We start from the raw sequence: 14,071 nt of genomic DNA, 5'->3' as shown, positions 1-14,071 counted from the left end.
ATCATTTTCCTGGTTTAGGAGTCAGAGCCTGAAGTGCTCCTACCACCTCTGGGACCACTTTGGCCTTTATTTTCCATTTTTTCTCCTGCTCCTCCTTCAGGCCCTTATTCTCACCCTCCATCCTTATTTTGCTGTCACCTTATTTTGCCATCACTACTGCTGTCTTCTGGTCCTTGCTACTACCACAAGGTCTGGCTGATTGGCTAGTACCGAGTTGTCTGGATCTGGAAGTCCCAAATGATCTTAGTCTTGTTGTTCTCTGTAATCTTCTGTGGAATCTCCCATGTAGCCCATACACTGTGCATATGTTCCTGTATACAGTGCCATCTACTTGATTGTGCTGTTCATTGTACGCTGTTCCTGCTTGGATCTTACACTCATGTAAGTATTATGTGTTGGACTGTCTCTGAAGCCTTTCTGCATAATCTGCATCTTGCATCCAGTCTAGTATGGTAGACCCCAACTTGCATAAATCTGATATTTAGGTTCTTGTGCTACTATGATCAGTGCCTTGATGCTGTTCTTAGTCGAGCCCTTTCCAGCCACCGATACAATGTCCCAATGTCAGCCATCTCATTCATCTGTCAATGGTATATCCCATGCAGAATCTTGTTTGTCATGGCACTTCCTGTGTTTGATCTTCCTTCCATGTCTGCTGTTGCCTAAGGCATTATCTCAAAAGCTTACCTTTGGGTGTCATCTTGGGCGTGATTCCATGAATGATGGATGCATTTATGGTCTTGGTTTCATCCAGGACAACGGCTTTGACACCCTCTTTCTGGCTTGTGTGTGGTCTTTAGTTGTTGGACTCCATACATTGTGAGACCTACCAGAACTTCACATCAGCAACTTCTATGCCCTCCTTTGGCCAGCTCACTATAGTGGTAGGATAGCTGATGACTGACAGGGCATTCCTATTGATAGTGTGGATCTTATTCTTCCCATTGATCTGGTTCTTCAGGATCTGTCTCTTTGTGTGGTGATACTTGGATGTTGCTGTCTTCCTTGCCTCTTCATCATGGTTCCCATGTGACTATGGCATACAAGATACTTGTAGTTGGTCCGAAGGTAGTTCCATCACATCAGTCTTAACTACCTTCCCTTTCTTGATTATCATCTGACCAGTGAAACATACATACATACATACATATAAACAACCAGCAAATTTTTCTCCCCCATATACTGATCTTATCTAAAATGGTAAGAAAACATCAGCAGAAAAACAAGCCACCTCCGAGGACACCAAGAACTCAAGAATAGTGCCATTCAATCTGGCAAATGAAGTTATAATATGTGAAAAATATTTTTAACTGGTGTATTTCTTTTTTCACCCTGTCATGGCAATAGATTCTCACTCAATTATCTATTGCTTTTTGCGTTGATCTTTAAATAACTTCCACTTGTGGATAGATCTCATATTCTAAAGGTAAAGAGAATTATTAAATTAAAAAATAACCTTTCTTCATGCAATTTCTTTGCCTTATTAGAAGCAAATACTGTGTATCTACATTTATATCTATGTATGAAGAGATCCCAGACTTTGGCTTCCCAACTGAAGTTCAGTCCTGAAGTTATGGGTTTATGCTTTTTATCTAAGAATGTAAAATCCAGCCACTATTTGATACATGGTGTCTCTACCAATCTTTTCAATAGTCTCTATTTTATTCCTTCTCTGAAAGTAATTTTGAAAGCATAGCAATATATCTGATGTAAAGCTTTCCTTAACATTGCCTAATTAGTGGCACCTCAGCTTCAAAAGATCTTACAGAAAAAGTCATGCTTTGCCTCTACATTTGTACTCACTTTTGCTTTAAAAAGCCTTTGAATTTTATTACTTCCAGCCTTATTTTACTCTGTTTTACATCATTAATTCCCTACTAGGATGATCTATGTGTAAAATGAGTATGAGATCAGAATTGAAGACAAAGCGATCCAAACACTGAAAGTTACTTTACAGAGGGCAGGTTTATTGACTGAGATCTGATTAGAAGAATATAAAGAGAGACACTTTGATGTAGTGGTTAAGGCACCAGGCTAGAAAGTGGGAGACCGTGAGTTCAAGTCCCGCCTTAGCCGCAAAAGTCATCTGGGTGAATGTGGGCCAATCATTCTCTTTCAGTCCAACTCACCACATAGAGTTGTTGTTGTGGGGATAATAGGAGGAAGGTGTGTTCGATATGTTTTCCATCATTAGTTATGTGTAAAAGTAATAAAAGCATGATAAAAGTAAATATTTGGGTGTACATCGTGTGCTATGCTATATTATTTCTGAAATTCAGAACACATAGTCTCAGGAGCGGAGGAAAGCATTTCTGGAGAACAACTGATTAGGCTGTGAACCAGCCAAAAATAAACCTAGGAGGAGCGGAGAAGGCAATGCTGGAGAGCAGTGAGAGCCAAACTGCGAACCAGTCAAATATAGGGTAAGGAGTGGAGGAAAGCATCCCTGGAAGACAGCTAATTAAGCTGTGAACCAGCCAAAAATAAACTTAGGAGGAGTGGAGGAGACAATGCTGGGGATCATTGTTAAAGCTAAACTGTGAACCAGCTAAATATAAGGTAAGGAGTGGAGGAAAGCATTCCTGGAAAACAGCAAATTATGCTGTGAACCAGGCAAAAATAAACTTAGGAGGAGAGGAGGAGACAACACTGGAGAGCAGTTAAAGCTAAACTATGAACCAGCGAAATATAGGTTAGGAGTGGAGGGAAGCACCCCTGGAAAACAGCTGAAAAGCTGTTATCCAGCCAAAAATAAACCTAGGAGGAGTGAAGGAGAAAATGTTGGAAAGCAGTTAAAACTAAACTGTGATCCAGCCAACAAATAAGGTTAGGAGTGGAGGAAAACATCCCTGGAAACCAGCTAATTAAGCTGCAATCCAGCTAAAAATAAACCTAGGAGGAGTGAAGGAGATATTTTTGAAGAACAGTTACTGATTTTGAAATGTTCTTAAGAGAGAAATAAAATACTTTATGTTGATTATTAGATGTGAGTTAAAAGAAACATTGACTTGATTTGGGTGTTTGAAGTAAGGAAAATATATGAAATACTGATAATGATAAATGAATATTATAAAGAGCTGTTTAGATTTGAAGTTTAAGATTTAGGGTGATTATATAATAAAATATTAAAGGTTAGAATAAGATGTTAGATTGAATGATAAAAATTGGGTTTAGCTTTGTTCTTTTGTTCTTTTTTTTCCTTTAAGATGTTAACTAATGAAATTTGGAATTTATATTTTATATCGGATCAAACCCTTGCTCTAAAAAGATGCTGTTTTATGTTTTATGTTTAAAAATAAATAAATAAAAATTCAAAAAAAAAAAAAAAAAAGAACACACAGTCTCTCAACTACCCACAATGTTACTTGTTAGCTTCTCAGACTGGGTCTGAAGAGAGTTACTTCAGACCTTGTGCTTGGGCCAGTGCATGACCACAATAATAGAGAAAAGAATAAGAGGTCTCTTTTTCTAATTACTAGTATTTTCACGTTGTGGACTGAAACTGAGTTCAGACACTGTTAGCTCTATTTAAACAGTTGAAAGCATGTACTTATAAATGCATGAATGCATAAGCATGTATCAATATGTATACATATATTTGCAGAAAGAATCATAAGTATTCCTAATTAGAAATATATTGTTTGGTTTCCATGGTCTTTAAGAAACAGTGCACCATTACTGAATTTGTTTGTACAATTTTGAGCAAGCACTGCTCCTTTTAGAAAAGAAAAATTATCATAACCTTTTGATCATACTCTACAAAAGTAATTTCTATCAATGTTATGGCAGCTTCTGTGAGCTCGCTCTTAAAAGAACAGATTTTTTTGGATAAGGGACTAAAGCATCTAACAAAAACTGTAACCCAAGGAAATTGATTAAACCTTTCTGATACGTCAGTTTTGTTTGAAAGTTTCCATTATGATCAAAGTCTTTCTTTTCTGTTGACTGTTTTTAGTGAAATCTTTATGCAGTTCTTAAATAATAGACTGACTGGTTTAGCCCATCAAGTCTGTCAGGGCTGAGTTTCTGCTTTGTCCCTGTAATTCTGAATTCTTAAACATGCTGATCTCGGCAAGAACAGACCCTTTAATATTTAGTAGAGATATCAAACCATTCCACAAAAATATCTGTATACGGGAAGAGTTTTTCTCTCCTTTGATATTTGAGAACACGAAAATCATTTGGAGGATGCAACATGGAAAACTTTATGTGAAGGCTCCCCACCTAGCCCAACTCAAGTCTTTCTCCTCCGCCTGCTTTCCACTTCACAGAATTCCCTATGATCAGAAATGAATCCAACAGTGTGCTACAGCTGCCAAAAAAAGCCAACACCCTCCTAGGCTGCATTAATATAGAGGGACAGAATCAAGATCAGGTCAAGTGTTAGTACCACTTTATAATACTTTAGCAAGACCACGCTTGGAATGTTGTAACCACTTCTGGTTGCCACGATAGAAAAAAAGATGTCGAGACTTTAGAAACAGTGCAGAGAGAAGCAACAAAGATGATTAGGGGACTGGATGCTAAAACATATGAAGAACAGTTGCAGGAATTGGATGACCTGATAGCAGTCTTCCAATACTTGAGAGGCTGCCACAAAGAAGAGGGGTCTATTTTCCAAAGTATCTGAAGGCAGGACTAGAAGCAATGGATGGAAACTAATCAAAGAGAAATCCAACCTAGAAATAAGGAGAAATTTTCTGACAGTTAGAACACTTATTCTGTGGAATGGGTTGCCTTCAGAAGTTGTGGGTACTTCATTACTGGAGGTTTTTATAAAAAGAGACTGGACAACCATTTGTCTGAAATGGTATTTGTGGGTTTCCTGTTTCTAGCAGGAGGTTGGACTAGAAGACTTTGAAGGTCCCTTCCAACTCTATTATTCTGCTTCTTCCCATCATTTTGGATCTTTGTATCTGCCAAAGATTCTTTGCTTTTTTCTGCAAAACAAAAGATTAACTTTCCCAAAGAAATGGCAGAAACCATTGTTTCCTGCTTTTCTGAGAAACAAAATATTCAGATCTATTCCTCAATAGGAGACGCAGTGGCTCAGTGGCTAAGATTTAAAGGTCAGCAGTTCAGCGGTTCAAATTCCTAGTGCCGCATAATGGGGTGAGCTCCTGTTACTTATCCTAGGTTCTGCCAACATAGCAGTTCGAACGCACGTAAAAAATGCAAGTAGAAAAATAGGGACCACCTTTGGTGGGAAGGTAACAGCGTTCCGTGCGCCTTTGAAATTTAGTCATGCCGGCTACATCATCATAGAGATGTCTTCGGAGAGTGCTGGCTCTTTGGTTTTGAAACGGAGATGAGCACTGCCCCCTAGAGTCGGGAACGACTAGCACATGTGTGCGAGGGGAACCTTTATCTTACCTTATTCCTCAATAAAAAAAGCTTGGTAATCATTAACACACAACTCCAGAAAAAGAAGGAAACTGAAAGAGCTTCAGCAGAATGCAAGATCAAAAGAGAGAGAGAAATGAATCAGATTTAGATGCCTAAATTAGAATGGTGCTCAAGGGAAGACCGAGGAGTAAATCCCACAGAGAAGATTTCACAACCCAGCATTAATACATGCCTGTCTAGGAATCTTTTCCTTTGACATTGCTTAAGCTCTCCTGCTTTAGCAAATAGAAGGAAGGGAAACCTATTATTTCTCTGAGCCAGAATAATATTAATTAAAAATAATTTTAAAAGATTCGAACTTCTCACTAGACATTGCCCTGACTAACAAATTATCAGAAGAAACCAGTTCATTTAGAAATGCCTGGGTTTAGCCCTGCTTCAGGAACTAAACGCAGGGCCTTGCTTATCCTTAATTAAACAACTGAATTTCCCCATCCCAATGTGAACTCAAAAACAGGAAACAAAATACAGAAGGCTGGCTCGTATAGAATCTGGGAGCCACTTGTTTCTAGGAGTGTTCTATAGGAATCTGCCTGTCTGTCTGCGTATTTATGCTGGCCTTTTGACTAAACATTCAGTCTCTTCCTACAAAGTAGTATTGGCAGTTTTTTGGATAGAGAAGACATGCCATATTTTCTATCCATAACCTTACAGCATGTATTTATAAAATCACTTGACAAGGTCAAGTAAATAGGTAGTAACAGCATTTGCAAATTCACTAAAACTGGTTAGTGTTATATCTATTTCTGCCTTGGCATTTTGTGGACAACCTATAGATTTGGTTAATTTATGACTCAATGTATTGTCTGAATCCAGTTAATTCTTACTCACTTAGAGGTAGTCCTTGATTTACAACCACAACAGGGACCAAAATTTCCATGCCCAATTTTACAATCGTTTTTACCATGGTTGTTAAGTGAATCACTGCAATTGTTGAATGAATCCTTGATTTTGCTTATTGGAAGCTGGCTGGGAAGGTTGCAAATGGTGATCACATGACCCCAGGATGCTGCATCGATTGTAAATAAATGCCAGTTGCCATGAGCTCAAATTTTGATTGCCTGCGGATGCTATGACAGTTGTATGTTTGCAAGTCATTTTTTTTTCTATGTCACTAAATGAATGGTTGTAAGCCAAGGACTACCTTTAAAGTGTATTGCATGAACACAGGCAAAGACTTTAACCAGATAGTCTCACCACTTTGGGAGACAATTTCAAATCCCACAATCCTTTAGGTGGGGCAGAAAGAAAGAGGAGGTGGCTACTATTTCAATTCTTGTTCAATTGTTTTTATTATTGACCATCTTCAAGCAGCTAACAATATCAGAAGAAGTTCATAGTGGTATTTTCTATTTGCCTATCCTATAAAATCTAAGAGCCTGATGAAAATATGGACTCGAGATGTTCTTAATCATGGTCTAGGACAACTCATCATAGGACAACTCACTGCAGCTATCTTGCTGTGGCCATCTCGCCACAGGACAACTCACCTTCACATCACTATTGTCAATGTTCATTTACTTTCTTCTATACTCTCTTTGAATAAATCTTCATCCATACATCACTGGAATCCACTGATAGTTCAATATGTAAATGGACAGCACTGAAAAGTAGTGTGGTTGCATTGATATGACATAACATTGTGTGAGGTGGGAGGTGGCTTATTTGAAAATGCTGTATTCATCAGTGTGATTGAAACTATATCTGACTTGCCTAGTACTTCCTTTTGTTCAGTAGTTGCAGATGTGCACTTATATATATTTTATTATAAAGTATGTTTTCAATTATTGTAGCACAACAGCCTTATAAGTTAGTAGCAGGTTATGTATTTCTGATCATAAAACAAATGCTTTAGGAATTCTATTACCATGTTAATGCTCGCTCAGTAAACAGAAAACACATATAATAGAAATTTTAATGGTGCAATCATTTATATCCACTAAAAAGTAAATATTCAATCTGATAGAGTGTAGAACTAAATGGCTTATTTTAATCATTTTTTCCCTTTTCATTTAAAACAGTGATTATAATTCACTGGTCAAGCTATTCTGATACAATCTACTATAATGGCATTACTAAAGGAAGTTCACTGCAAAATGAATAAATATTTTGAAAGCAATGAAAAATTCCAGTCAAGACTTGTTCTGTCAGTTTTCAGTACTGGGCTTCAAATTTTGGCCTTTGTGGTATTTTCATTGTCTCTACAGATTGCTAACAATGGAGAAAGAACTATGAACCATGAATTCAAAAAGCAATATAGTGTGTAATTGTGCTCAAGAGGTCAAAATCTTTCTATTGCTGCTGTAGCTATGCTGGTTACACACTAAGAATGAGATACCAGGGTGAATTTATTTTTTCAGTGACTATATTAAATATTGAAAAATTGTTCTCCTTTTAGTGCCCCAGTAGATATTGGATATTTAACGGTTCTGACTGTTTTCTCTTAATAGTTTATTCTTTAAAATGTTGACTTAGTCATCCTATTTGCTGTATGACATTAATTCTGCAAAGCAAATTTATTTATAAGTGCACTCCCATAAAGGCAGCTATAGGTAGACTCTACAGCCGGCATTACATTCACTGATTATGAAGAATAAGATTTCTGGAGAAAAAAATTCCAATATTTAATTTGTCATCTCTACTATTTATGAATGTTGTCCTGGGATTCTAGCATTCAACAGAAAGCACGAAAAAACACCAAAAAAGAAAAGCTTCCTCAGTCACAGGTATTACAGCACAAAAGGACAGGGATTTAGCAGCCTAAATGCTGATTTGTGTGTGACTGCTGTGATATGAAGTTGTACCTAAAAAGAAAGACTGCTGAGTTATGATCAATATATAGAAAAACAGTTGTTTCTTCAGTGAGCTGAATCCTTAGATTAAAATCCATACTGTAAGAGCTTCTAGGTTTTCTCTTCATGCTTTAATCCTGCCAAATAGATTATTAAAGCTCATAGTTCAGGTCTCCTTCTTAAGTCTCTCTCTCTCTCTCTCTCTCTCTCTCTCTCTCTCTCTCTCTCTCACACACACACACACACACACACACACACACACACACACACACGATTTGAAGACTCTGTAGGATAACTGTAATTATAAATGCCTTGAATAGCACGTTGTCCTACCTTTTAATTAGTTAGCAATATATCAGAGGATCTTGTCTGATGTCTGCAAAACATAGCAAGTGTTTGGTGAAGACAAATTGTGAAAATGTATGTATAAAAAAAATGCACTGGCTAAATCTTCCTAATGATGTTATAGAAACATACTCCTGGATTGAAACTCATAATTTCGATATACAAACATTTTTAAATGTTAAAAAAGAACACCTAGCTATCTCTACATTTTTTTCAGTTCCTAGCACTTGAATAAAAATATTATTTACACTGTATTCTCTGAATTACTGTATTATTTGAATTTTTTCCTTGCAGTTATTTGATTTGGCGGAGGGGGAATATCAAAATATGAACGTTTTCATTTGTTCCTTGAAATACTAGAGTGCATTCTGAACAATTTTTTTTTTTACAAAATATGCAACAGTAGTAATAGTGGTTAAAAGTTTTAGTAACCTCACATATTTCTGAGACTGAATTTAGTGTTTTGTTTATTTTTCTGGCAAAAGATGTATGCTAGGTGACTGTTCCTGTTAATGTTCATTCTGCCGTAGGACAGGATGGAAAACCTCCAATCCATCCCCAGCAAGATCAATGGCAAAAATTGTTTATATTCTTAGTGCCTCTGCTTAACAGCTAAATGAATTATAGGTACCAGAAGAAAATGTCTGCTGTGTTGCTGTATTTGTTGCTTTTCTTACATACATTGCTTATCTTATCCTTTAAATAATTTGGTTACTTTTGCATTTTGAATAATGATTTGATTACAATATTTAGTTAATTATAATTTACATAAACTTATACATTAATAACAAAAAACTATTCTAGAAATATATTTTACATTTTTCTGCTTCATTAACCTGTGCATGCTTTTTGAGGAATAAGCCAGTGGTGGGTTGCTCCTGGTTCTGTCCGGTTCTTTAGAACTGGTAGTAAAAGTGGCGGGAGGCTCCGCTCACCCACCTGGACGTCATAATTGATGATCTGCGCATGCGCAGAAGCGAGTGCGCTCCTGTTACGAACCGGTAGTAAAGGTAAGTAGAACCCACCCCTGGAATAAGTTCCATTCATTTCAATGGAATTTGCTTCTTATTTGACATAGATGACACTCCAACATAAGTCAAATGCACTTCTAACCCAGTTATAATCTACATAGAGCATTTATCTTGTGTTTAATATATCCTTGTGTTTCTTACAAGAAATGGACTCAGACCTGGTGATTACATTGTGTAGCCTTCCTTGCAACCATACAAAGGTGAGTTCTTTCAGCTACGAGTTTTTTTTTTTAATTATCCAGTCCAACTCATAGTCTTGGAATTTCCAAACTGCCTCCCTTCCAAGTATTACATAGGGTTGACCCAGCTTAGCTTCAGAGATCAGGCAACCACAGCTATGTGCTGCCACCTGCTGATCAATCCTCAGACTGGTAGGGATAATGGGTATGAAAGGGGATGCCTTTTATATAGGGAAACACCCTTTTCTAAATTGTGGAATAATCCACCACCCCACTTTATTCAACATCCCATTTTATTTTATGCTTTTTATTTAAAAATATAAAAAACATACCGTTACTATAACCTTAATTACAAAAAACGTGTTGTTTTATAAATTGAAATGTGCTTTTCCTCCAAAACTTTGCTTTCCTCCCTGCTCACCTACACTTCAAAAATGTTTAAATATATTATGAGTACAAACTAAGATTCTAGTTTTGTTTGTATGTAATGGAAACCAATATAACAAATAAAAAAGTTGTCACATTTGGCCAGCAGAAGTAAAGTTCCCCACAATCCTATTATCATATTATTTGCTTTCTTTTTTATCCTAGACAAGGATAAGGTTCTAGTTCTCATATTTTTCAATATACTTTTGGAAATTTTCAGAAAGATATTATAGGTTTTATGTGTTTTCTAGCTCTGTACAAAATCAAGCTCTGTAACATGTAAAGAAACCTCTTTGGATTGTTAAAGCAGCTTCCTATTTTATTTTGCTCTTTTAGAGTCTAGCTCTGGTATGCCGTGAAAACGTACTAAATATCTACTTAATATATAACCAGTTTACCTAAGATTTGCATCAAGTTTTTAACTATAGTGTCTCAACTCTTCCACAAATGCAGCCATTACTACACACTCTCTTTCCTCTTTCCATCTATCTATCTATCTATCTATCTATCTATCTATCTATCTATCTATCTATTTCTGCTTATTCTTCTGCTTATTCTGTATGTATGTGTGTGTGAGTGTGTACACACACACACATAATAGAATAAGCTTAGTTTTATCATTTAATGGCTTGCATGATTTGTTTATTTATCTTACAAAAAGAGAATGTTGATTTCTTAAGTGTGGGAGTTAGACTTCTTTTGATTACATCTATCAAATAACTGTTCCCTAACATTCTTAGTAACAAATATTTCTGTCTAATATAGCTCATATTTTTTACTCACCATTTTAGCTTGTCTTTCCTTTCTTTAAACCAGGGCTGACAACCTTTTATTTTCATTAGCACTTGATATTTTGGGGGCCAGGGGCAAGGGACAGTGGCAGGGCAAGGATAAACAATGCATAAAGATGTGGATGGGTCCGTGATTGGGGGGGGGGAGTCAGGTGGGAGTCATGAGTCTGTTTTTCTTTAGGAAATTGTGTTAAGCCCTTAAAAAAAAAAACTTATACCATAGCTTTCATGAACCTTGTTGTTTAAGTGGTTCTGTCCCTTAAATCTATGCAAGATTTACATGCAACACTATTTCCTAATTGTATTTTTGAGAATTTGTCAAGATGTAAAGCAATTCATGGGGGAAAGGTAAGAAAACTTTGAAGCTGGCATATCTGCTTCAAATTCCAGTTTAATGGAATTAGTTGGTGACTCTTTAGTTGGTCTGAGGATCTAGCCACGGGAGCTTCAAACTGAGGGGCAAAATAAACAAATGCCCTATGCAATCATCCAGTCCTCATTGATCTCAATGTTTTATGCATGAGAGGGAAGGATTAAAAGTGTCTGAAAGAGGTATTGTGAATGTTCTTTACTAAATTATAGTTTGCTTCATTATCCAGTGGAAAGTGAAGGGGAGCCTTCTAGCTGACAAAAACAATAACAGTCACACTTAAAAAAAATAGCTGCTTACCGGTGGCGTGCTGAAAATATAGAACGATGAACCTTTCAGTGCCAGGAACTTGAATGTGTACAGTTGGGGGGAGTCTTCTCCCTGGAGCCTCTCATTCACCCACCCCATATGTATCACCTTCAGTGGACAAAAATGTTTACAAATTAATTTCAATTTATTATGCCAGGGGTAAAATAAAACTATTCCTGTAGAGCATCTAGTCAATGTGTTTTTCATGTATAGATCTACAGCTTTATGCTTTGTCCATAAATTCTGATCATTTACCCCAGAACAGCACCTTAAAGTTATTGTAGACATTATAGAAAAGAAATTGCCCCAATTTTAAAGAATGTGCATTGTCCTACAATTATGGGAAACTGAACAACACAGCAAGACAAATTTGGGAACAGAAATATACGTTATAGTTACAGAACAAGCGAGGCCAAGATAAAGCTTGTATGTTGTATGTTTAGCACATACAAGGATCTAGTTTTATTATTTCTTTAATGAAGACCATTCAGTGGGATCTTAAAGATTTTTGTCCAATATCAGAATATCAGAATATCGGAAAAGCTCAAGAGGATCTTCAGCCAACACAACATATGTGCACACTTCAAACCCAAGAATACACTAAGGCAGAAGCTTATCCACCGCAAGGATAAAACACCCAGACACAAACTGAGCAATGTGGCATATGCAGTACAATGCAGTGAGCCATGTGCATATCTGTACATTGGGGAAACAAAATAATAACTTCATAAACACATGGAACAACATAGAACAAACCAATCTGGACAAGATTCAGCAATCCATCTGCATTTAAAAGACAAAGACCACTCTTTTGAAGACAGCAAAATCCACATTTTGGACAGAGAGGACCGTTGGTTTGAAAGAAGGATCAAAGAGGCCAACTATGTCAAAATGGACTCTCTCAACAGAGGGGGAGGGATACAACATCATCTATCTCCAGTCTACAACACAGTCCTTTCAACAGTTCCAAGAAGGCTCTACTCAGGTGACCCTGAGGACACAGATAAACCTCGAGGTGCCATCAATGACTCTCTAAAAGAATGCAAATGACCAGCTGTCTGCAAGGAGTATAAATCCTTCCATTTCCCATCATCCAGTCAGAGCTGAAGAAGCTTCTTGGATGAGAAGTGAAATGTCTTCAAAGAAAAACCAGAAAGTCCAGTTGCCTCTTGAAAAAGCACCTTTGGGACAACCATGACCTGGATGACTGAGAATCTCAATAGACATTTTAGTCCAATATTCTACAAATCGGCTGCCCACCCAAAAACTCGGACAATTATGTGTTTTGAATGCAGAGAAGAATTGGCCACAGACCCATCATTTAAGTTCTTTACACATATGAATTCAAATTCAAAAATCTTTTAGAATGTACAGAACTGTTTGATGAGAGCAGTCTTCCTTATGAAGTAGACCAGACCAAGAAAAAGATTCCATGGAAGATTCAAAATTATTTTTATTTAAATTGGCTATAGTGACATAATCTCACAACTCTGATTGTGCTTCCCATTCTCCCTCTTCTGAATTCAAGTCTGCAATATTTTAGTAATCCTCCCCCATCCTTTAGACTTAAGCAATGTATTCCTTTGGGTTGCTTTGATAATGGATCTTCCTTCTCTCATCATGGTCATTTTCTTTACTCTCCACGTGAGCAGACATGTTCTCCATCCATACTACACACACAGTCACAGCTTCTGTCAAATCCCTTCAGTTCTGCACTGATAAAGCAGATCTGAAGGCACAGTGAAGGTGGGTTGAATGAATTTAGAGAGAACGATTCAAGGAACTGCGGCTATAGAAAAGTACCCAGATCTTCTTTATTATGGTCTGTATGATTCATACATTCAACTGAACCACGAGCTTCATAAAGTGACCCAGAAGAGCTGCCCTTTCTTCCAAAGGCTGAATGTGTAAGGCACATTCTCCTGCTTACAACCTGATACAATTTTTGCTTCAGACTTTAGTAGATGCATCAGTCTTATCAGACGTTATATAACTTGTTAAGTGAGGAAGAAGTTTTTGATTGATATGAAATTTATGAAGCTGGATGATACAAACTGCTTATCAGACCCCTGGCAGAAGATTCAGAAATGACAGAGAACAGCAAGGACCAAGCTGAAGAGGTGCCCAAAACAACTTTATCAAGATTGACTAGGCAGTTGTCTTGAAAAATTACAGTTAAGATAGGGAGGGTTGAATAGTCATCAATTAGGGCCAACTAATGGGCAGTGTATCCAAAGTGCCTAAACCAATCAGAAGCGGGTACTGTACACAGGACCTATCAAAGTTTTGTAAAAGGTCTGTGAGCACTCAAGTCTTTGGAGGAACTCAGGTGCTGAATCCAGGGTTGTTGTTGTTTTTTTGCCTTTTCATTTGTATTTACAATTTTACCTAGTCTTCTTTGTTTATTGCTTCTGCTTGTCAC

The 14,071-nt window shown here is 37.0% G+C and overlaps 1 protein-coding gene across 1 annotated transcript in view; it reads right to left on the bottom strand.

The window, feature by feature from the left end:
• SNTG2 (syntrophin gamma 2) overlaps nt 1-14,071 on the bottom strand; it is a 255,669-nt gene that overhangs the window by 41,261 nt on the left and 200,337 nt on the right. The window contains exon 12 of the mRNA XM_070955055.1: nt 11,641-11,757. Within this exon, the coding sequence (XP_070811156.1) occupies nt 11,641-11,757 (117 nt within the window). The remainder of the gene's footprint in view (nt 1-11,640; nt 11,758-14,071) is intronic.

Source organism: Pituophis catenifer, unplaced genomic scaffold, assembly GCF_029215685.1.
Source record: "Pituophis catenifer annectens isolate HBS135680 unplaced genomic scaffold, rPitCat1.0.hap2 SCAF_1, whole genome shotgun sequence".
Lineage (NCBI taxonomy): Eukaryota > Metazoa > Chordata > Lepidosauria > Squamata > Colubridae > Pituophis > Pituophis catenifer.
This window is presented reverse-complemented; position numbering and strand designations above follow the sequence as displayed.